General features: G+C 35.9%; 1 protein-coding gene across 1 annotated transcript in view; it reads right to left on the reverse strand.

The window, feature by feature from the left end:
* Positions 1–1,547: 1,547 nt before the first annotated feature.
* Positions 1,548–17,966, reverse strand: part of LOC106671707 (plexin-A1) — a 349,969-nt gene continuing 333,550 nt past the window's right edge. The window contains exons 4-26 of the mRNA XM_014402642.2: positions 11,239–11,367; positions 11,056–11,156; positions 10,807–10,936; positions 10,038–10,209; positions 9,764–9,972; positions 9,569–9,700; positions 9,290–9,491; positions 8,625–9,207; positions 8,374–8,542; positions 8,105–8,224; positions 7,791–8,033; positions 6,900–7,073; positions 6,591–6,840; positions 6,263–6,527; positions 6,062–6,199; positions 5,770–5,983; positions 5,507–5,690; positions 5,337–5,440; positions 4,973–5,266; positions 4,734–4,903; positions 4,517–4,659; positions 4,306–4,451; positions 1,548–2,342 (exon numbers count right to left, since the gene is read on the reverse strand). Coding sequence (XP_014258128.1) covers positions 2,166–2,342; positions 4,306–4,451; positions 4,517–4,659; positions 4,734–4,903; positions 4,973–5,266; positions 5,337–5,440; positions 5,507–5,690; positions 5,770–5,983; positions 6,062–6,199; positions 6,263–6,527; positions 6,591–6,840; positions 6,900–7,073; positions 7,791–8,033; positions 8,105–8,224; positions 8,374–8,542; positions 8,625–9,207; positions 9,290–9,491; positions 9,569–9,700; positions 9,764–9,972; positions 10,038–10,209; positions 10,807–10,936; positions 11,056–11,156; positions 11,239–11,367 — 4,449 coding nt within the window. The 3' untranslated portion in view covers positions 1,548–2,165. The remainder of the gene's footprint in view (positions 2,343–4,305; positions 4,452–4,516; positions 4,660–4,733; positions 4,904–4,972; positions 5,267–5,336; positions 5,441–5,506; positions 5,691–5,769; positions 5,984–6,061; positions 6,200–6,262; positions 6,528–6,590; positions 6,841–6,899; positions 7,074–7,790; positions 8,034–8,104; positions 8,225–8,373; positions 8,543–8,624; positions 9,208–9,289; positions 9,492–9,568; positions 9,701–9,763; positions 9,973–10,037; positions 10,210–10,806; positions 10,937–11,055; positions 11,157–11,238; positions 11,368–17,966) is intronic.

Here is a 17,966-nt window from a genome sequence, read left to right on the forward strand (position 1 = left end):
ATACTTTTGAGTAAATTTCCTTTTAACTCTTACATAAATTTAATTTGAGACTGGACATAGTTATCTGAATGTACCCCATTGGTAAGAAAATGTCTCAAGTTTTTCTCATAAATCCTTAAAATATTAGACTGAAATTAAATGACAATAAGAATATAAATAATTTAAGCATTACAAGGATGTTGATTCTGCATCTTCATTTATATTTGAGTACAGAAAAAAATTCCAATAATTTTGGGGAAAAATCCAATTACTTTTATTTAATCAGAGTGCGTGTAAAATATATTTTCTTTATTTTTTCCCTCTTAAGACATTTATAAATTTAATATATCAACACTCGTTTTAGCAGTTTTATAAAGCATTTCATTCGAACCATGCCTTGAAATGTAGTAAATTATTTACACTTTAAATCATCACTTATTTTAAGTACAATTTATTTACACAAGCATGGACACAGGAACTAAAACACGTGAAACAAAAAATCAGTGCTTCAAAATATGGCAATTCGAGTAATTACAAAATAAATAATTAAGAGGGTTAATCAAACAAATTCAGAATATCTTATTTTTAATTATGTTTTGTTGATAAATTAAAAAACTGGACGGAATGAATAATTCAGAAAAATTCATTACCACTTTTCTTAATTTTGATTTACCGTGAATACCTTATAAAGCAATTTTTTGTTAAATACAAATTTACTCAAATAACTTAATTTTTACTGAACTTATGAATTAAAAAAATATAAGATTCATTCCTTTATTTGATTACCCTCCATAATAAAACTCTCATTAAAATATTCACAAATAAAGTATGTACAAATTTTAAAAAAAAATTAATAAGCTAAGAAGTCGTGAGTAAGAATTTGTTTACTGGTAACAAGCAATTTGCCTCTTTTTTCTTATAATTTTTTTTTTACATAATGTGTACTTTTATAAGTAGGTTTCTCCTACATATATAAAAAATGTACATGTATGCAACATAGTTCATGACTGTTATTTTCTTTTAAAAAAAAGCCCAAATTTTTTTTTAATATAATATTGAGTATACAAAATAATATAACATATATCTAAATATAATAAATATGCATACATAAATAATATAAAATTATAACAATGATTGTATTGTCGAAACACGATTTTCTAAAGGAATGAAATATTCTGAGCAAAATTGATCATTACATTGAAGTTAGAAAGCATATTAACACACGAAAAAACAATTATTGCTATAATTATGAGTCAACTGTGGCACAACATAAATTACACAGCGCACATTTAGATTAGTGTGTATAATTGTAGTGTCGAGGCAACAAGATAAGGTATTAAGAATGGTATCACAAAGGACCTTGCAGGGATACAACAATTACACGACGATAAAACATTCAATATATCAATTCCCAATTATTATCTCGGTATCAGTCAATTGACATACATCAAAACTCATTTCACAAGAAACACTCCCCACGAGTTTGAGTTGTACAATCTGCTTGGAACTTTTATTGCTAATTATTTTTTTTTATAGAATAAACCATGACATTCATGGTATTGTGTGTGTTTTTTTTTTTTTTGCCTTACTAGAAGGGTGGAGCATGTTAAAACAGTAACATTACTCACAAGGTTTATGCAGCATGTACAACGGTTAAAATTTGTAAAGATATTACATTAATAACTCGATATGGTTGTTTAAGCACATTATAAATAACATCAATTGTACAACAGGAAATACAAAACATTCAACAGTTAAGTACATATATAAAATACGGTAAGGGAAGGTGTCACAACCAGGGATGAGGGAAGGTAAAAATTTTTTTCTCGCATAAGCGTCTTTGTGACCACCAATTCTTTATGAACAATATCTCAGCAAAAAACTGAGAATTTATCTATCTTTTTCTTTTTTTTTTACAAATTGCCTACAAGTTCACTGTACTTTTGGAGAAAAAAATCTCATCACTTTGTGTCCCATAAGTGGTTGAGATATGTAGGTATAGGAAATGAATTATCTATGCCAAAAATAAAGATAAATTCTCAGACTTATGTCTCGGTGGTATAACATGGCATCACTGTACACACACACTATGTTTCAGCAGAAACACTACTGAGGCACTTCTGGGAAGATTCCTTGTCCCTAACTGACGATTGAGCAAACTATATGCAGACGTAATCTGCCTTCCTTCATTGATGCGTTTCTGCAATCATTATGTTGTGTACTTGCTCTAATTTGTAAGCTAGCCGTTGTTTCTGTGAAAATTCATCTTCTTCTAGGGTCACAGTTAACTGTTCATTATATTTCATTGCATATGTATAAAGTTCATGAAGAGCACAGTTTGTGTTGAATTCTGAAGAATGGAGCTGAAAGAAAAAAAAGAGAGGGACTTAATTATTGACATCTCTTACCCTCTAAATACTAATATGTATGTTAAAAAATACACACACAAAAAAACAAATTGATATATTTCTGTTTTGTAAGTTAAAGTGTTTTTAATTATGTTTGTAGCACATTATCATAGAACCTCCTTGACCCTACATGGCAATGATCTTGCCCTGGGTACAACAAAGCATACTAGAGTATACCCAAGGCAAAGGTACAATTGGTTCTTTATCTGCTTCCCCCAGGACACCCAAAATCCAGTACTTCGTGCTCAGCCTGGCTGTCAGAAAATGCAGCAATCTTTTTACCTTCTAACCCAACCTTTTTAACTGTACCATTTTAGTTCTAATATGAATGAATCATTCCACTGAGGGAAAGCTGATCTTGTGGAAGTTTGGGCAGAAGCACCTTCCAGCTTGCAGAAAAGCTAAGGGACTAAACCTGAACCCACCGAAAGTGCATTTAGGCCCTGATGAGCAGTACGGCTTTGGTGCGTTTTCTCACCCAAGACCAGAGAACCATAAAACAATTTTGAGCACTTCAAATGCTTTTATTAGGGTTTTCTTGTCTATCAACTGATTTCTGAGGTTGGTATTTCAATATTCCTAAAGTATCGCATTCCAGGTGGTTTTATACACCTTGAGGTTCTTAGGTTCATAATCTAAGGTGGCCTGAACTGACTTTCAAGTCCCTATGGTCTCTAAGTAGGTACCAGGTACCGTGTTAAGCAGTTTCTCAGATTGTCAATGATATCACCCTACTACTAGTTACAACTAGTTATAATTTAACAAAATTTAATTACCTAAACTCTTTTGTAGAATACCAAATTGCCAAAAACAAATGTACATCAAATAATTGGTTAAAATTGTATAATAGGCATGCAGACTAGAGCATATGTATAGACTCAGAGCAGCCTGTACAGACATTTCCAGGAAAAAGAAGCAAAATCAGAATGCTCTCTATTGGTGAGAAGGCAGAGATTCCAAATCCCAGGAGAGGAAAAGCCAAGGCTTGAAGTTTAGCACGGTAGCCCTTAACAACATTTTTGTATCTAATAAAAACCTGCACGCTTAATGAAGAGCTCTAGACAAAATGGAGATAGCATAATAGACTAATATTGGTCGCAGTGCCCCGGCTGACTCCTTCCCATCTTAACCCTCATTACTTAAGGCAAAAAATTTTGTTGATATTTGTGTGGTATTTAGTGACCATTAATTATTGATTATTTGGAGATTGTGAGATGTGGTCTGGTGTGACGTAAGTTTTTGAAGATGTGAAAAAGTGAATTTATAAAACGAAAGAAATTTTAGATTCAATCAAACCCTTTGAGTGAATATAAATACTTTGATTAAATCTAAAATTTATATTTAATAATTTATATGTGAATATTTAAACAACATTATATGTGAATAATTTAAACAATTAAATTCACTAATTTCGTGGTCCACTTGACCAATTAATATATTACGATTAATTAAGGTTTTCAGTTGAGATAAAAAGAGTCAATGGCACGAGCGGGATTCGAACCCACGATCTTCGGCTTGATACGCCGCTGCTCTACCACTTGAGCTATCGTGACCTTGATCCACTCGGACACTAACTTCCCATCTCAACCCCACCTTTTGAATTTTCCCTCCTTTTTGCCATTTTTCAAATGTTGTGTAATCGGATTGGATTCTCAACGACAAATGAAATGGCCACGGAGAGATTTAGTGAAGTATACTTCATTTTAATTCATTAAATTCACTAATTTCATGGTCCGCTTGACCAATTAATATATTACGATTAATTAAGGTTTTCAGTTGAGATAAATTTGAAAAATGGGTTTAAAAACCCTTGAGCTTATTGAAACTCAGATAAAAAACGTGTAAGGTCGTAAAGATGACTCCTGTTAAACTTAGCCGTGTTAAACTGTTTAAATTTAAGAAAAATGTAAATCTTTACCCTCGACTCTTCAGCAAGCATAGCACCCATATCTTGATCAGAAATTGCAGGCATCACTTTAATATCAGCGTAATATCTTTCTACCCACTCCTTATAGACAGGAATATCTTTAGCGTACAGAAGTTTTGAACTTGGAGAATCTTTTCCTAAAAAAAGCAAAAAAAAACAACAGTAAAGTATGAAATCAGTGTAACATTTTGTGCACACTAACCTAGTCGATGATCTGATGTTGAACAAGAGTCCATAAAAGTTTGTGCGACCACTGACAGGCAAGAGTCAACAATGTTTGACTTGTGAATATCAAATACAAAATTAGGATTTTTAATTAAATTAACCCAAAATCTCAGTGGTAAACTAAAAAAGACATTTAAAAAAATTAGTTCGTTGTAACAAAACTTAAAATGTAGGTTATGCGTAGGTATGTTTACCTATTGCTCTTCCACGTATGAACCACTTCAGGATCAGTAATTCCATGTTGAATGGCTTGATCATCAAGAAAGTCAAACATATATTTTATAGCCAAAGGTAATGCACTTCCACGATGTGCTGTACTAAAGATTGTCTCAAAAAGATCATCAACAAACTTTTGCAAGGTGCCCTAAAATATATCATACAAGAATTAGAATTTGATAATAGTTAAAATATAATATTAAAGGTGTTAAATTACTTTTGTTGCTAGTAGCCTAGTGAGATAAATTTCTGACACCATTTTATTGCCCCTTTCTCCTTCCTTTTGAGCATCAGAATCGTGATGTTTCACTAAATGCCAGACTTTCAATCCACTGTCGTGGTCGTTGTTGAGAGGAGAAGTAGCTCTGCTTAATGGAGGACTCGCAGAACTAAACTTAGAAAGGTTCAAAGTCTCGTACTTATGACCTTTATCGGTTTTTTCAGATAATATAGAAAGATTTGATGGAATTGATTGTTGAGAGACTAGATTTAGGCATCCACTTTCAGGTACCTGTAACGTTGATACTTAATAACAATATAATCTTTTTTAAATCACTAGTGACAGTTGTAATTATATTTACCCGATAATGATTAAGAGTATTTCTTTTTTTCCATTCACCTTCTGTCTTTGTAGTTGAATCTTCGTCATATAAAATTAATCTTCCTGAAGTTCCTGTTCTCCATTCTGAAAATATAAAACGTATAAGTAAATAGCATTATTATACGTATAAGATTTCCGTATAATGCATACCGAGATCTAATTCTTCCTTTCTAGGTCTTTGGCTATAAGGAGTAGCACGATAAATTGTATCTAAAGCTTTTTCTTTCACTTGTGTTATAGTGTCGCAATCCAATACTTTAACAGGAACGTTTTCTGTGTTAGGATCCAATCCTGTCACAAATACTGTCTGTTGGGAAATTGATACATGTACAGTCTGAAAATGGAAAAATAGGAAATTAATTTCATAAATTAAATCCATTATTATTATAACAGTTTTTTATTTCTATAATTACCATTGTTTTGAAATCAATAGACTGTCGAATGAGTTTTTCTTCGCTCAATGAATATCTCGCTTCTGATGTGATCGAGTCGACTGGTCCTTTATCCACCTGATGCTTCATGGCTCGGAATAACATGTACAAAGGTTCACCAGCACATTCACGCAGAAATTTATAGAGGAGGAACGTAAACCAAGCCGACAACATTTTCTCAGCGACACTTTCAGTCCTATTTTTTTAAAAATATAGTATGAGCAACACAGAAAAAACACGAATGATAAAGAGCGAAGAAAAATCGCAAAAGTACCTGCGTAAAAGGAGTTTTGGGTGACTTTTCCCTTCCATGCATTTTTCAATCAATTCTGCGAGTAAAGTCTTTAATATATCAGTACAGTAATCCATTTTACTTTGAAGTGTAACCATGATCAAGGAGGCAACGTTAACTCTGATGAAGAAAAAATAAAAAATAAAAACTATGTTTATAATACATATATTCAGATTTACTCACCGATCTCTCATAGAGAAGTATCTATTGCTTTCCAAAGTTCTAATAAATAACAAAAGAAATGTTTTATTTAAAATGAGCTGGCCGAATAATCGAAGGCCCTTTTCCTTTCTTGCTAGCTCAGGACGTTCCCACTGAAGGACAGCGTGGTCTTCTATATTTGGAAAGAGAATCTTCATCGCGTATGTGCGATAGTCCAAAAATGGAATGCCTCCAGCAGTTAAATCTGCAGTCAAATCTGTCATTTCTGTCTGAAGCTCCGCAAAAGCTGTTATAAACACACACAAAAATTAGTATTAAATTGATTTGTTAGATTAAACAAAATAAGTACCTTCTTTACACTCAGCAGCTACGCGTAATTCAAGTATATCCATTTGTTCCTGCATGTTTTTAAGGACTCTATTGCTCTCTGTCGATTTTCGCCTGTAGGCTATTAAGAATGCAAAAAATATGAGGAGGAGTAAAACGATGCCAGCAATTACACCAAAAATTGCTGGTTTAGTTAGCGGTCCAGTTAATTCAGCAGGTGAAGCGTAGCTCAACTGACCAATTACGTACTGTAAATCTCCACCGACGATGACCTAAAATTAATTATTAAATTAATAAACTTGATTATAGAAACTTGTGCGTTTTGACATACCACAACTTGAGGAAGAGTGCCTCCCTTTAGGCCTAAAGTACCATCGACTGGAGGTTGCTCTACTGGTGGACGACAAGTAAGTTGCTGTCTTGATAAAGAAGTCACATTACAATAACTGCTTCCTATTTTTACAACCACATCGAGTTCCTGACAAGCCCTGTCTAAATGTTGCCCCTGGAATTGAAAATTTAACAATTAACAAAAATAAAACACATAAATATTATTATTATTACTAACAAACAATTAAAGTTTTTAGTTGAGATAAAAAAGTCAATAGCATGAGCGGGATTCGAACCCACGATCTTCGGCTTGATACGCCGCTGCTCTACCACTTGAGCTATCGTGACCTCGATCCACTCGGACATCAACTTCCTATCTCAACTCCACCTTATGAGTTTTCCCTCCTTTTTGCCAATTTTTCAAATGTCGTGTAATCAGATTAAATTCACTAATTTCGTGGTCCGCTTGACCAATTAATTTATTACAATTAATTAACGTTTTTATCTCAACTAAAAAACTTAATTAATTGTAATAAATTAATTGTTCATGCGGACCACGAAATTAGTGAATTTACTGAATTAAAATGAAGTATACTTCACTAAAGCTCTCCGTGGCCATTTCATTTGCCGTCGAGAATCCAATCCGATTACACATTTGAAAAATGGCAAAAAGGAGGGAAAACTCATAAGGTGGGGTTGAGATAGGAAGTTGATGTCCGAGTGGATCGAGGTCACAATAGCTCAAGTGGTAGAGCAGCGCCGTATCTAGCCGAAGGTCGTGGGTTTGAATCCCGCTCGTGCCATTGACTTTTTTATCTCAACTAAAAACCTGAATTAATTGTAATAAATTAATTGGTCAAGCAGACCACGAAATAAGGGAATTATTACTAACATTAATTGTCAGATAATCAGACTTGTAATATTTAATTTCTTCGTCAAACCGGTCGTAAACTGGATTCGGATATAGAAGGAAATTTCCATGCTGTTGTGAAAGATTCTGAACACCAAGTACATTATCCATTTTAAAGCCGTATTCCAGCTGTAGAGGGTTTTCTGCGTCAAGCTCCAAATTGCTCGGAATATTGACTTTCGGTGATCTACATAGCATAGACGTGTTGGATTGAGCCGTGCAATTCTGTATTAAAAAAAAGTCAATTTTATTCTATTTAATTTCATTTAATAATCAATTTAACTATAAGTACGTACACTTAAATAAGTAATGTTGTCGTATATAACATAAATTTGTGGCTGTTGAACACAGTTCAAGTTCTTTCCTGTGACTGATATTCGAATACCACCAGCGGGAATACCTTTTGGAATTTTTATCTGAAAATAAAAACAATATATTTGTATAAATGTACTTCTTAACGATAAATTATTTTAAAACTTAAAAGTTTTAAACATTCGTGGTTACTAAAAATCAACTTATTACTAGAAGAAATCTTATGATTAAAATTAAAAATGGTTGTAAATACCTGTCCAGCAGTAACTCCAGATTCCACTGAGTCAATTGTAGGGTCTTCAACATATTCGTATTTTTCTTTATCGTGTAGTCGATCGCCTTTATCGAATTTCATTCGAAGCTGTCCAGATTTGGTCTTCTTTGATGCACTCGTAATACAATAAGCCACAGCAGACTCAGTTCTGTAATGAATAAATAAATAATAAGTGAAGATATGTAATTTTAAACTAACTTTAAAGTTTATTTTAAACCATTTTAACTCACTTGACAATTTTGCAAGGCAAATTATCGATAAATGCCTGAATTGAGCTTCCGGCATTCATGAACTGGCCTCTAATTTTCAACATAGTGCCACCAGACTTGGGCCCAAATTTGGGCGAAATACTGTGGATTACTGGATCGACGAACTCAAAACTTTGTTTCGAGTTACCCCTGAAATCTTCAACTTTAACGACGACCAGACCTGTTCGTACCTCCGGTGTTCCCGGTCCATCGACTCGACACACAATCTGTGTTGTTTTGACGTATAAATGCTCATAAGGCTCGCAGGGAATTCCGGCAACACTGACGCCTCCATATATGTCTTTGAATGTTTTCCCCAGGTTAATTCCTGTTATGGTTATATTTGTACCGCCCTCCCAGGGACCGAGGCGTGGAGAAAATGACGTCACTTCGGGATTTGGACATGTTGTGTTTCTGTTTAGCCAGACTGCTCCTCCATTCCTGTCACACTGCTCTTGGACTTCACATCTATCCGAACTCTGGCACCATCCGCATCCGAACTTTTCCCCAAGGGCCAAGCACATACCACAATTATCAGCCATATCTCGACATCGATATATGACAACTAAAAAATAAAAAACAATTAAAATATCATACAAATATTATTAAAACTTAACATTAAACAAATAATACAGATTTTTCTTTACCATGGATGTTATCTGGGTTGTCCAGTGGTTTTGAACCTCCCCATATCACAGCAAATGTAGCAGTAATGTTTGGAGCCCTCGACGTATAAGAAAATTCCATGGATTCACAATAAATTATATCACCCAAGATATTGGCATTTACACTTGTAACACGTCCTTCAATATTAAACTGACATACAAATCTTGTTTGGACAATGAATTGCTATAACGGAAAAAAAAAATAAAATGATTATTCTTGAAAGTATTTAATTACAGGTATTTAGGACTGAAAATCATTACCCCGATAATATGAACTTTGACTCTTAAGCTTTTCTTGACACCAGCTGAAACAAGAATTTCCGTCGAGCCTCCAGTTGTTGCATTAATTGTCGGACAGAAACCAGGACCGCTTCTGTAACTTGGACCGATGCGCTAAAAAATAAATAAATAATTAACAACGTAATATTGTGGTGATAAGGCACTTGTGATAATTACATTGACTCCTGTGACCAAAATATCATTGCGGCAATTTTCAGCAGTGTCATGCGTGCATCTATGACCGTCAACACACCAATCGCAAGGAAAAGGTGAAGAGACGCACTGCGTACATGATACATACGTGTTGCAATCAAAAAACGTAAAATCTGTTTCAACGAAGTCTGGTCCCGTTGTCATACGCACAGAAAGTTTAGCTGTAAAGTGATCTAAACAGAAAGAAAATATTACGTTTATATCTTTGAAAATTGAAATGTCAAAATGCGATTCTTACGTTGTCCAGGTGGTATAGATGGCAGTAAGTCGGTTCTTGGCGTGGTGCAGTTAACACCAGAAGCACCGTTAGGCTTTCTTGTAGCTTTTGTTACAAGAGTCTTGTCCAATGCAGTAAATGCACACAAAAATTGTCCATTTAATGAAGGAAGATTTTCTATAGCTAGGTCAAGCTAAAAATAATAGAAAATTATCTTAATTTTTAAAAAATACCAAAACAATATTTTTATATGGGTAGACAGTTTTTTACGATGGAATAGAGATAGGATCCATGAAAATAAAAGTTAATCGGTACAGAGATTTTAATGACTAGAGCAACTTTGAATCTAAGATACAAAGTAAATAGTTATCTGCCATGACATGTTAACAAAAATTTGGGACCGAAGGAGACTTCTGCTCTGGAAGTATTTCTGAATCTACCACCATAGCATTTTAATGCAAATTGGCTGACAAGAGTTCAACTGTGAGTGCCTCAAGAAAAGCAAGATCTTGTTTTTCTCTCTATTTAACATAATTTTATAGGTCCAGGTTGGCCTTTGAGAACATCTGCCGGAAGGATAATTCGAGCTACTAGGAACATCATACAACAAATGTCTTCTATTGTCTAATCCAAAGTATTTGGAGTTCAAGTTCTAAGATTTCTACCAACCACAAATTTCCAAGCTAGATGCAGCTTTCAGTGGAACGTGGCTAAGCTTTTTCAAACTTTAAGTTACCAACAATTTAAACTGTACTCTCAGGTAGTAAATAAAAACCAACAAATTGCTTACTGTTCTGGCAGTTGTTCTTTGCAGTTCATTTGGCGACACGGAAGTGATTGTTGTGCATTTGCCACTTTTATACGAGATCCAATAAAGGGCATCTCTCCCTGCATCCTGACAATCACTCTTTAGGCTACACCTACAAAAAAACATTCCAAGAAAATTGCATTACTACAACCACCAATCCAATTTTACAATGCGTTAATTCAAGCAAGTACAAAACATAACAAAAAAAGTTAAATAAAATTTACGACGTACTTATTTTCAAGTGAACACCATCCACAATAAGGATCTTTAGCACCGAGGCAATCTAAACAGGTTTTGTACACACTACAATCCTGTACCTTAACCTTCGCAACCTGGAAGTAAGATTAGTAAAATATCACAGAACAGATAATAATTCAAGAATTGTCAATTTTTGAAATTGACATAAACATATACCTGTTTTTCTGTCATGACATACAGATGCATGTACTGGGAGTCAAAATGCAGATCAGCATTAACCGCAGAGCTCTCGTTGACAACTTCTTGGCCATATTCAATTGCTGATGTCATACTTTCAACAACAACCTAAACAAACAAAAAATACTTTAATTTTTGTCTGTAAGCAGCAAACTATAATTATTATACAAAAAAAGTATAGACAATATAACAGTGGGATAGCTTGAACAAGTTCACGATACTGCCCATGATGTATTATACCACTTCAATAAAAAATTTATATTATTGCTTGCATTATCACACAAGTAATTCTTAATATGTAGATGGGTTTATTCTTATTTGGCCTACCCATCCTCACTGTTTTGGTCTGTCAGAAAAGTTACTAAACAATGGTTTTAATTTTTATTTTAACATGGATATGTTTTTGGGCTGGACACACAATTTTTTGCTTGAATATTTGTGCGTAATCGATTTCACCCTACCAGGGAGTGTGAACGGGTTGGGTTAGGTTATTTTACGAGAGTATTTCGACCTTGAGGTTTTGTGAACCCTCAGGGTGTCAGTTTTTGAAAGTATATCAGTAAGTTAAAGAGGCCCTGAATTTGAACTCGGGACTTTTACGTTACAGGTCGTAAGTCGACACCTTGACAGTTGCAGCCACCGACGTCCCCAAGGGTTAGGGTTAGGAATTGTTGGGTTAAGTGATGTTAATGTGGGTTAGCGACGGGTTAGGTTAAGTGATGATAATAGGATCAGGGCAGGGTTAGGTTAGGTTAAGCTATGTTAATTAAGGTTAGGGCTTGGTTATGTTAGGAATAGTTAGGTTAAAAGAGGATAGGATTAATTAGGGTTAGAAACTGGTTAGGTTAGGAAGGTTTAGGGACAGGTTGGTTTAAGAATGGTTGGATTAACTGAGGTTAATTAGGGTTAGGAACGGTTTACGCTAGGTGATGTTGGGTTAGTAACGGGTTACGTTAGGAAATGTGGTTAGGGTTAGTAACGAGTACGTTAGGAAAGGTGATGTTAGGGTTAATTAGGGCTAGGAACGGCTTAGGCTAGGTGATGTTAGGGTTAGTAACGGGTTGCGTTAGGAAAGGTTAGGCTAGTTGGTGTTAGGGTTAATTGGGGCTGGTGACGGCTTAAGCTAGGTTAGGTTAGGAAGAGTTAGGCTAGGTGATGTTTGAGTTAATTAGGGTAAGGGGGACGAGTTAGGTTTTTGGCCGAGATGGCAGACCAAAATGACCGGAAACGACGACACTATAGGCCCATTGCCCCACAAAAGCAGATCCTAGGATCTCAAAATTTCTTATGTGAAGTTACCGCAAAATTAGAAATATCGTATTTTATTGATTATTCGACTGGAGGAAGTAATAAAGATGCGTGTTGACTATTTATTTTAAAAAATCACATAAAAACACATTTCGGTTCCGCCGCGTTCCGGTCAATTTAACTGAAACGCCTCAATGGAATTCGTGTTAATTAATTGACCTTCCGCACGCGTCAATTCCTTGCGCTAGAATTGATTTGTCACATTTGGAACCGGCCGGCGTACAACATATTTCGCGCAATGCCATTAGAAAAGGGCTTTATCGTCGAAGGGGGCTTGAATGTTGGTTGCACAACGGTGCACGAAACAATTCTTGATTTATATTGTGCAACTCGTCGACCTAAAACCTAAAAGCAGCATTGTGTATAATTAAATAGTTCGTTTAATTGTTGGACACCATCATTTGTAACGTTTGTCAGGTCTGAAACGTTTATTGTAGAATTAGCACTGACTTTAATTACCTGTGTGGGAAGTGTTTGAACAGTTGCAACATGGAAACGACTCTAGTTGTAATTAAAGGGCAATCTAGTAAAGCTCAATAAATTTTGAATAAATTTATACCCTGTCAGTCCACTCAAGGTTGTACTTGTTCAAAGACAGAGCTATAAACGTATAAATAAGGAACATTCCGGTTAATAAAACCTTTCGGGGTAGCGTTTCATCGGTTTTAATTAATTTACTATCTCCTGATTAATTGGTTTATTGTTACGGGAGAAAGTACAGGTAAAAAGGGGAACGTAGAAGAGGGTATCTCATCCGATAGATTTACCTCGTGTTCGGGGATAGAAGTGAGCTGGGCTAGAAGGCAGATAAGAACCAACAGCGTACCACTTCGCCTTCCCCACAAAATGCCTTTTTTCCAACTCCCCCTTTTGTATCGCTATGTCACGACTTCACACAAACATCTCGAATTGCTTCTTTTTTTGTTTTATTTTATCCCTGGACGTTGGGATCACGCGAAATTCCAAGGCGAGGCTTTTACATATTTACACCAATTTATCTTTTTTTTTTAAATATTTATTTGTATCCTGTAGATATTACTAATTGTTCTTTATACTATCGCGGAGGAAATATTACAATGAAGTTGAAAAAACCAATTAAGCAAGTAGACTCCACAAAATCCTTGCCGAAGAACCAAGGGTCACTGATGACTTCAGCCCATTCAAATCTTCAGGAACCGAGGGTAAAAATAACACTAATCCCTCTTCTTGTAAAAATACACCAAAACTGCCTGGCAATGGATGGAAAACTGTAAAAGTAGTCTTTAATCCGAAGGCCGCTCGGAAAAACAATACAGATGTACAATCATACAAACCGATCGGTCTAACATCCTTTCTACTCAAAACCCTCGAAAGGCTAGTGGAAAAACATGTAAGCGAAGTATAAAGAAAAATCCCTTCATCAATGCCTACCAGAAAGGAAAATCCTGTGAATCAATCCTACACCAAATAACAGTAGAAATAGAAAATTCAGAGAACAACCAAGTAATAGCTGTTGATAACCCTCCTTTTGAAGCAATGGTTACATCACTGAAATAACTGATAGAACCTGCTGCAGCATACAAAGATTAGCAAACCTATGTATAACGGGGGCAATGAGAACAACCCCAACGAGTGCACTAGAAACTCTGCTAAGCCTTCTTCCACTGGAAACATTCATACAAGGAGAAGCTAGGAAAAGGTCATTTGGGTTCCAAACACAAATCAAATTGAATGGGAACTAAACAATTCGAGCACACAGCCATAATTAACAAAATCAGACGCCCAATCTTAGAAATGGGTACTGACTAATATGATCCCGTAAACATTCTTTACGACGTTCTATAAAGTCTCAATAGACTCTAAACGACAGGAAGAACTCAGCAGAGCATCAGATACAACGATATGGTATACAAATGGCATCAAAACAAACGGATCAGGTGTTTTCCAAAATGAGCAATCGAACTCATTAGGGAAGTACACGTAAGCTTTCAAGCAGAAATACATGCCATCAATGCTTGTGCTCTAGAAATTCTTAAAAGAAGTTATACTGGCAAAAGAATCCCCATAAAATTGTATAGCCAGCAGCCATTAAAGCATTAGCATGTAAAAAATCACATCAAAACTAAAAAAAGTTGATAAACTCTAGCGCCATAGTAAACTTATGCTAAAACAACCCTAACCAAGACTGACAAATTCACTTCTGCAATTGGAGAAGGCAGGACTCAGACAGTGATAGGACAGCGAACAGCGGGATTAGATCAGTTCGTTGACAAGAGAAATGTTGAGGTTGGTGTAAGTGAGGTTACCGGCGCAGTAAGAACCTTGAATATGATGATGTCCAGTAAAGGACAAAACTTTATTTTCAAGTAAATACTGTATCATCCGCCTAGATAGTATTATGAAAGCATAGAAATGTCAAAAATTTAAATTTGTTAAGAATGGGACCAAGAATGCTCCCATGAGGGTCGCCGACTTGTATTGGCCTGATATATGTGTATTTCTTGTCGCAACTCATTTTTAAGCTGCAGCCAGTTAAATAGGAATTGTTTAAGTTTATAGATGATGCTTGGGTAGCAAGACCCTATCGAACATCGAGGAACGTACTGCAATACTCTCTTGTGGAGGAGCTCCATTGTTCGGATTCAGGGCGAGGAGTGCCGTCGACATTCGAGGTGACGTGAAGAGTTTTAGGGATGTGGCGTAGTGGAAAGAGAAGGTCTTCTTATAAGTCTCTTAAGAGAGGGTCTTCTGATAAATCTTTTAAGTCTTGTGGTCAATAGACAATCAGCGAGACAGTTTTTTCAATGTATCCACTGGGTTAAAATATTTTACAAATCCTCAAAACTCGTCCTTCAACGGCCAAGGTTTGTGTGTAAGGGGTGGTTCGAAGGGTAATTTCTTGTAATACATGTACATATTTAAAAAACCTCCATCAATACTGAACTTAGCAAACAACTTTTACTTTTATAAAAAGTTATTTTAAGGGTGGAAAAAACCAGTGGCTGATCCCACAGAGTTCTCTTCTTTTTGGAGAGGGGTTTAGAAACAGCTTTACAGGAAAGTATTTTCAGGTTGCGGAGCAGTTTGTTAAACCAACAAGAGTTTGCCGGTCGAGATCAGGTTACGAAAATTTAAACAAATAATGAGCTCTTGATCTGTACTTTTTACCCCTCCATCCTTAAAAGAAAGTCAACCCGAAGCCAAAGCGTTTATGCTTTACCACAGAAGCATGCTCTAGTTTACATGTGGTCTTTATGTTATGTAATATACATTTGTATTATCCTCTGTTGACTATTTCCAGCAGTAGGGGTTGTAACACTATTTTCTATGGTAAATACAGTCTAATAAGTGATATTACATTGTTGTCCGTATACAATTTTTTCTTTGACATTTTAATTTAATTTAATTCCACCATAATCTCCCATTGATTTTTTCAATACTTTCCAGCTTCTTTTCCATGTTCACTTTCCTTCCTAGGTAACTGACATGTAGAATTTGTACAGGGGGAATTTTCATTCTATTTGTAAAAGCCTTATTTTTCTTGGAGATACATGCTCTTTTCATTGAAACAATAGATGGGTTCCTTTCTGGATGTGGCCCAAGCTTTCGACATAAACTTTAACGATTCTTATCCACTCCTTGCTATCGTGGAATCACATTTAACAGGTCGCCGCTTAAAACTGACGTGCGACAAGGAATAACCTATATCAGGTCAATACAAGCCGGCGTCCCACAAGGGCGCATTCTTGGTCCCATCCTGTTAATCGTTTATTCATCAGCTCTCCAGGAAGTTCGAGGTGTCCAAATTTCTGAACGCACTGCTCGAAAAAGATTAATAATCAGTATGGGCTGATGGCTTTTCGGCCCCGTAAGAGGAGTAGAATTCTTCAGAACGCACAGAGTTGCACTTCTCGCATTTGCTCGAGAACACAGCCATTGGTCTTTGGAAGATTGGTCTGCTGTACATTTTTCAGATGAGTGTAGATTTGCTCTACAATCTCCGGATGGGCGTGAAAGAGTGTGGAGAAAGCGAAATGAAAGGTACGAAGCCCGTCATTTTTCCCAGAGCCGACCTTTTCAACGTAGCTCAGTGATGGTGTGGGCGGGAATTCAACGGAGAGTCGCACAGAGTTGGTTGTTGCTCGTGGAGGGACTTTGACTGCCACTCGCTATGTGAGCGAAATTTTGGAACATCATGAGTTGCCTATCCTCCATGAATCAGCGACAATCCTATGCTAATGCGCGATAATGTCCGTTCATATACCCCTAGTACAGTACAAACGAACCTGCTCCGCCATGCGACGCTACCCGTTGCTACCCGACGCCTTGCCACATTTTGGTGGGGTGTGCACATCTATCCGACGCAAGCACACGTCGCGTACAGTCCACAGCGTTTATCACAATAATCACTATCACAATACATCGGGTAGATGTGCGCGGGGGTAATGCAACCTTATGGAAAATCGGAGTTTTGATTTGCGTCGCGTAGCATCGGGGAAGTGTGTTTCTGGCTTTAGCCTGGCAGCCCGTTCTCCAGACTTGAACCCCATCGAACATTTATGGGATAACCTCAAAAGAACAAGAGCACGTGATACACTCCAAAATCTTGAAAGGACTCTTCGTGAAGAAACATTTCCAGACTGGTAGAAAGTATGCCGAAGCGTCTTCGAGATGTACTTAAGGCAAGAGGAGGAAATACGCGTTATTGGAAGGTTAATTAAAAATCTAAAACAAAATTTTAAAAAAATTTAACCGTCCATCTTTTTTTTTCATTTGTCATTTTCCTTATCAATTTACATTTTTTTAAACTTTTTTAGACGAAGTCTCAATTATTAATGGTTTAAAAACGTGAAACTGATTAATATATAAAAATATATACAAATCAAGTTTTATAGAGGGGAAGTTTTATACTGGGTGGAATTTTTGGCCGGTCAGTTTATTTTGTGTATACATTTTGATATTTACAGGTTACAAATAAATTATTTATTAAAAATTTAAGTATCAAGACTTTGTCAACTGGCACATTCTTAGAAAATATTTTTTAGCATATCCATACGCAAAAATACGGCATAAATCCTGTTTTTCATGGGCATAAAGGCATGAAGTAAATGGGGAAAGGTTTTCCCTCATTCCCAACTGTAATTACGGGTTCAAGTACTCAAGTGGGTAGAATATAAGAGGATACAAAGTGAAGTCCACTAGAAAAGTCCCCGGCGAAATTAAGCAGCTATTGAATTGTTGACTTTAGAATTTGTTGTTCGGTCGAACCGAACGTAATAATCTTTGCCCAGCCTACAAAATAATAATTAGCCCGGAATTTGCAATTGTGGTGGGGCTGTTGTAATTATGAAAAACCGGTATTTCAATTAAAACAGGGGTTGTAAGCCCACGAACTATTTATCGGGCATTTGGGTAAACCT

Source organism: Cimex lectularius, unplaced genomic scaffold (genome assembly GCF_000648675.2).
Source record: "Cimex lectularius strain Harlan isolate CLEC.00 unplaced genomic scaffold, Clec_2.1 scaffold141, whole genome shotgun sequence".
Lineage (NCBI taxonomy): Eukaryota > Metazoa > Arthropoda > Insecta > Hemiptera > Cimicidae > Cimex > Cimex lectularius.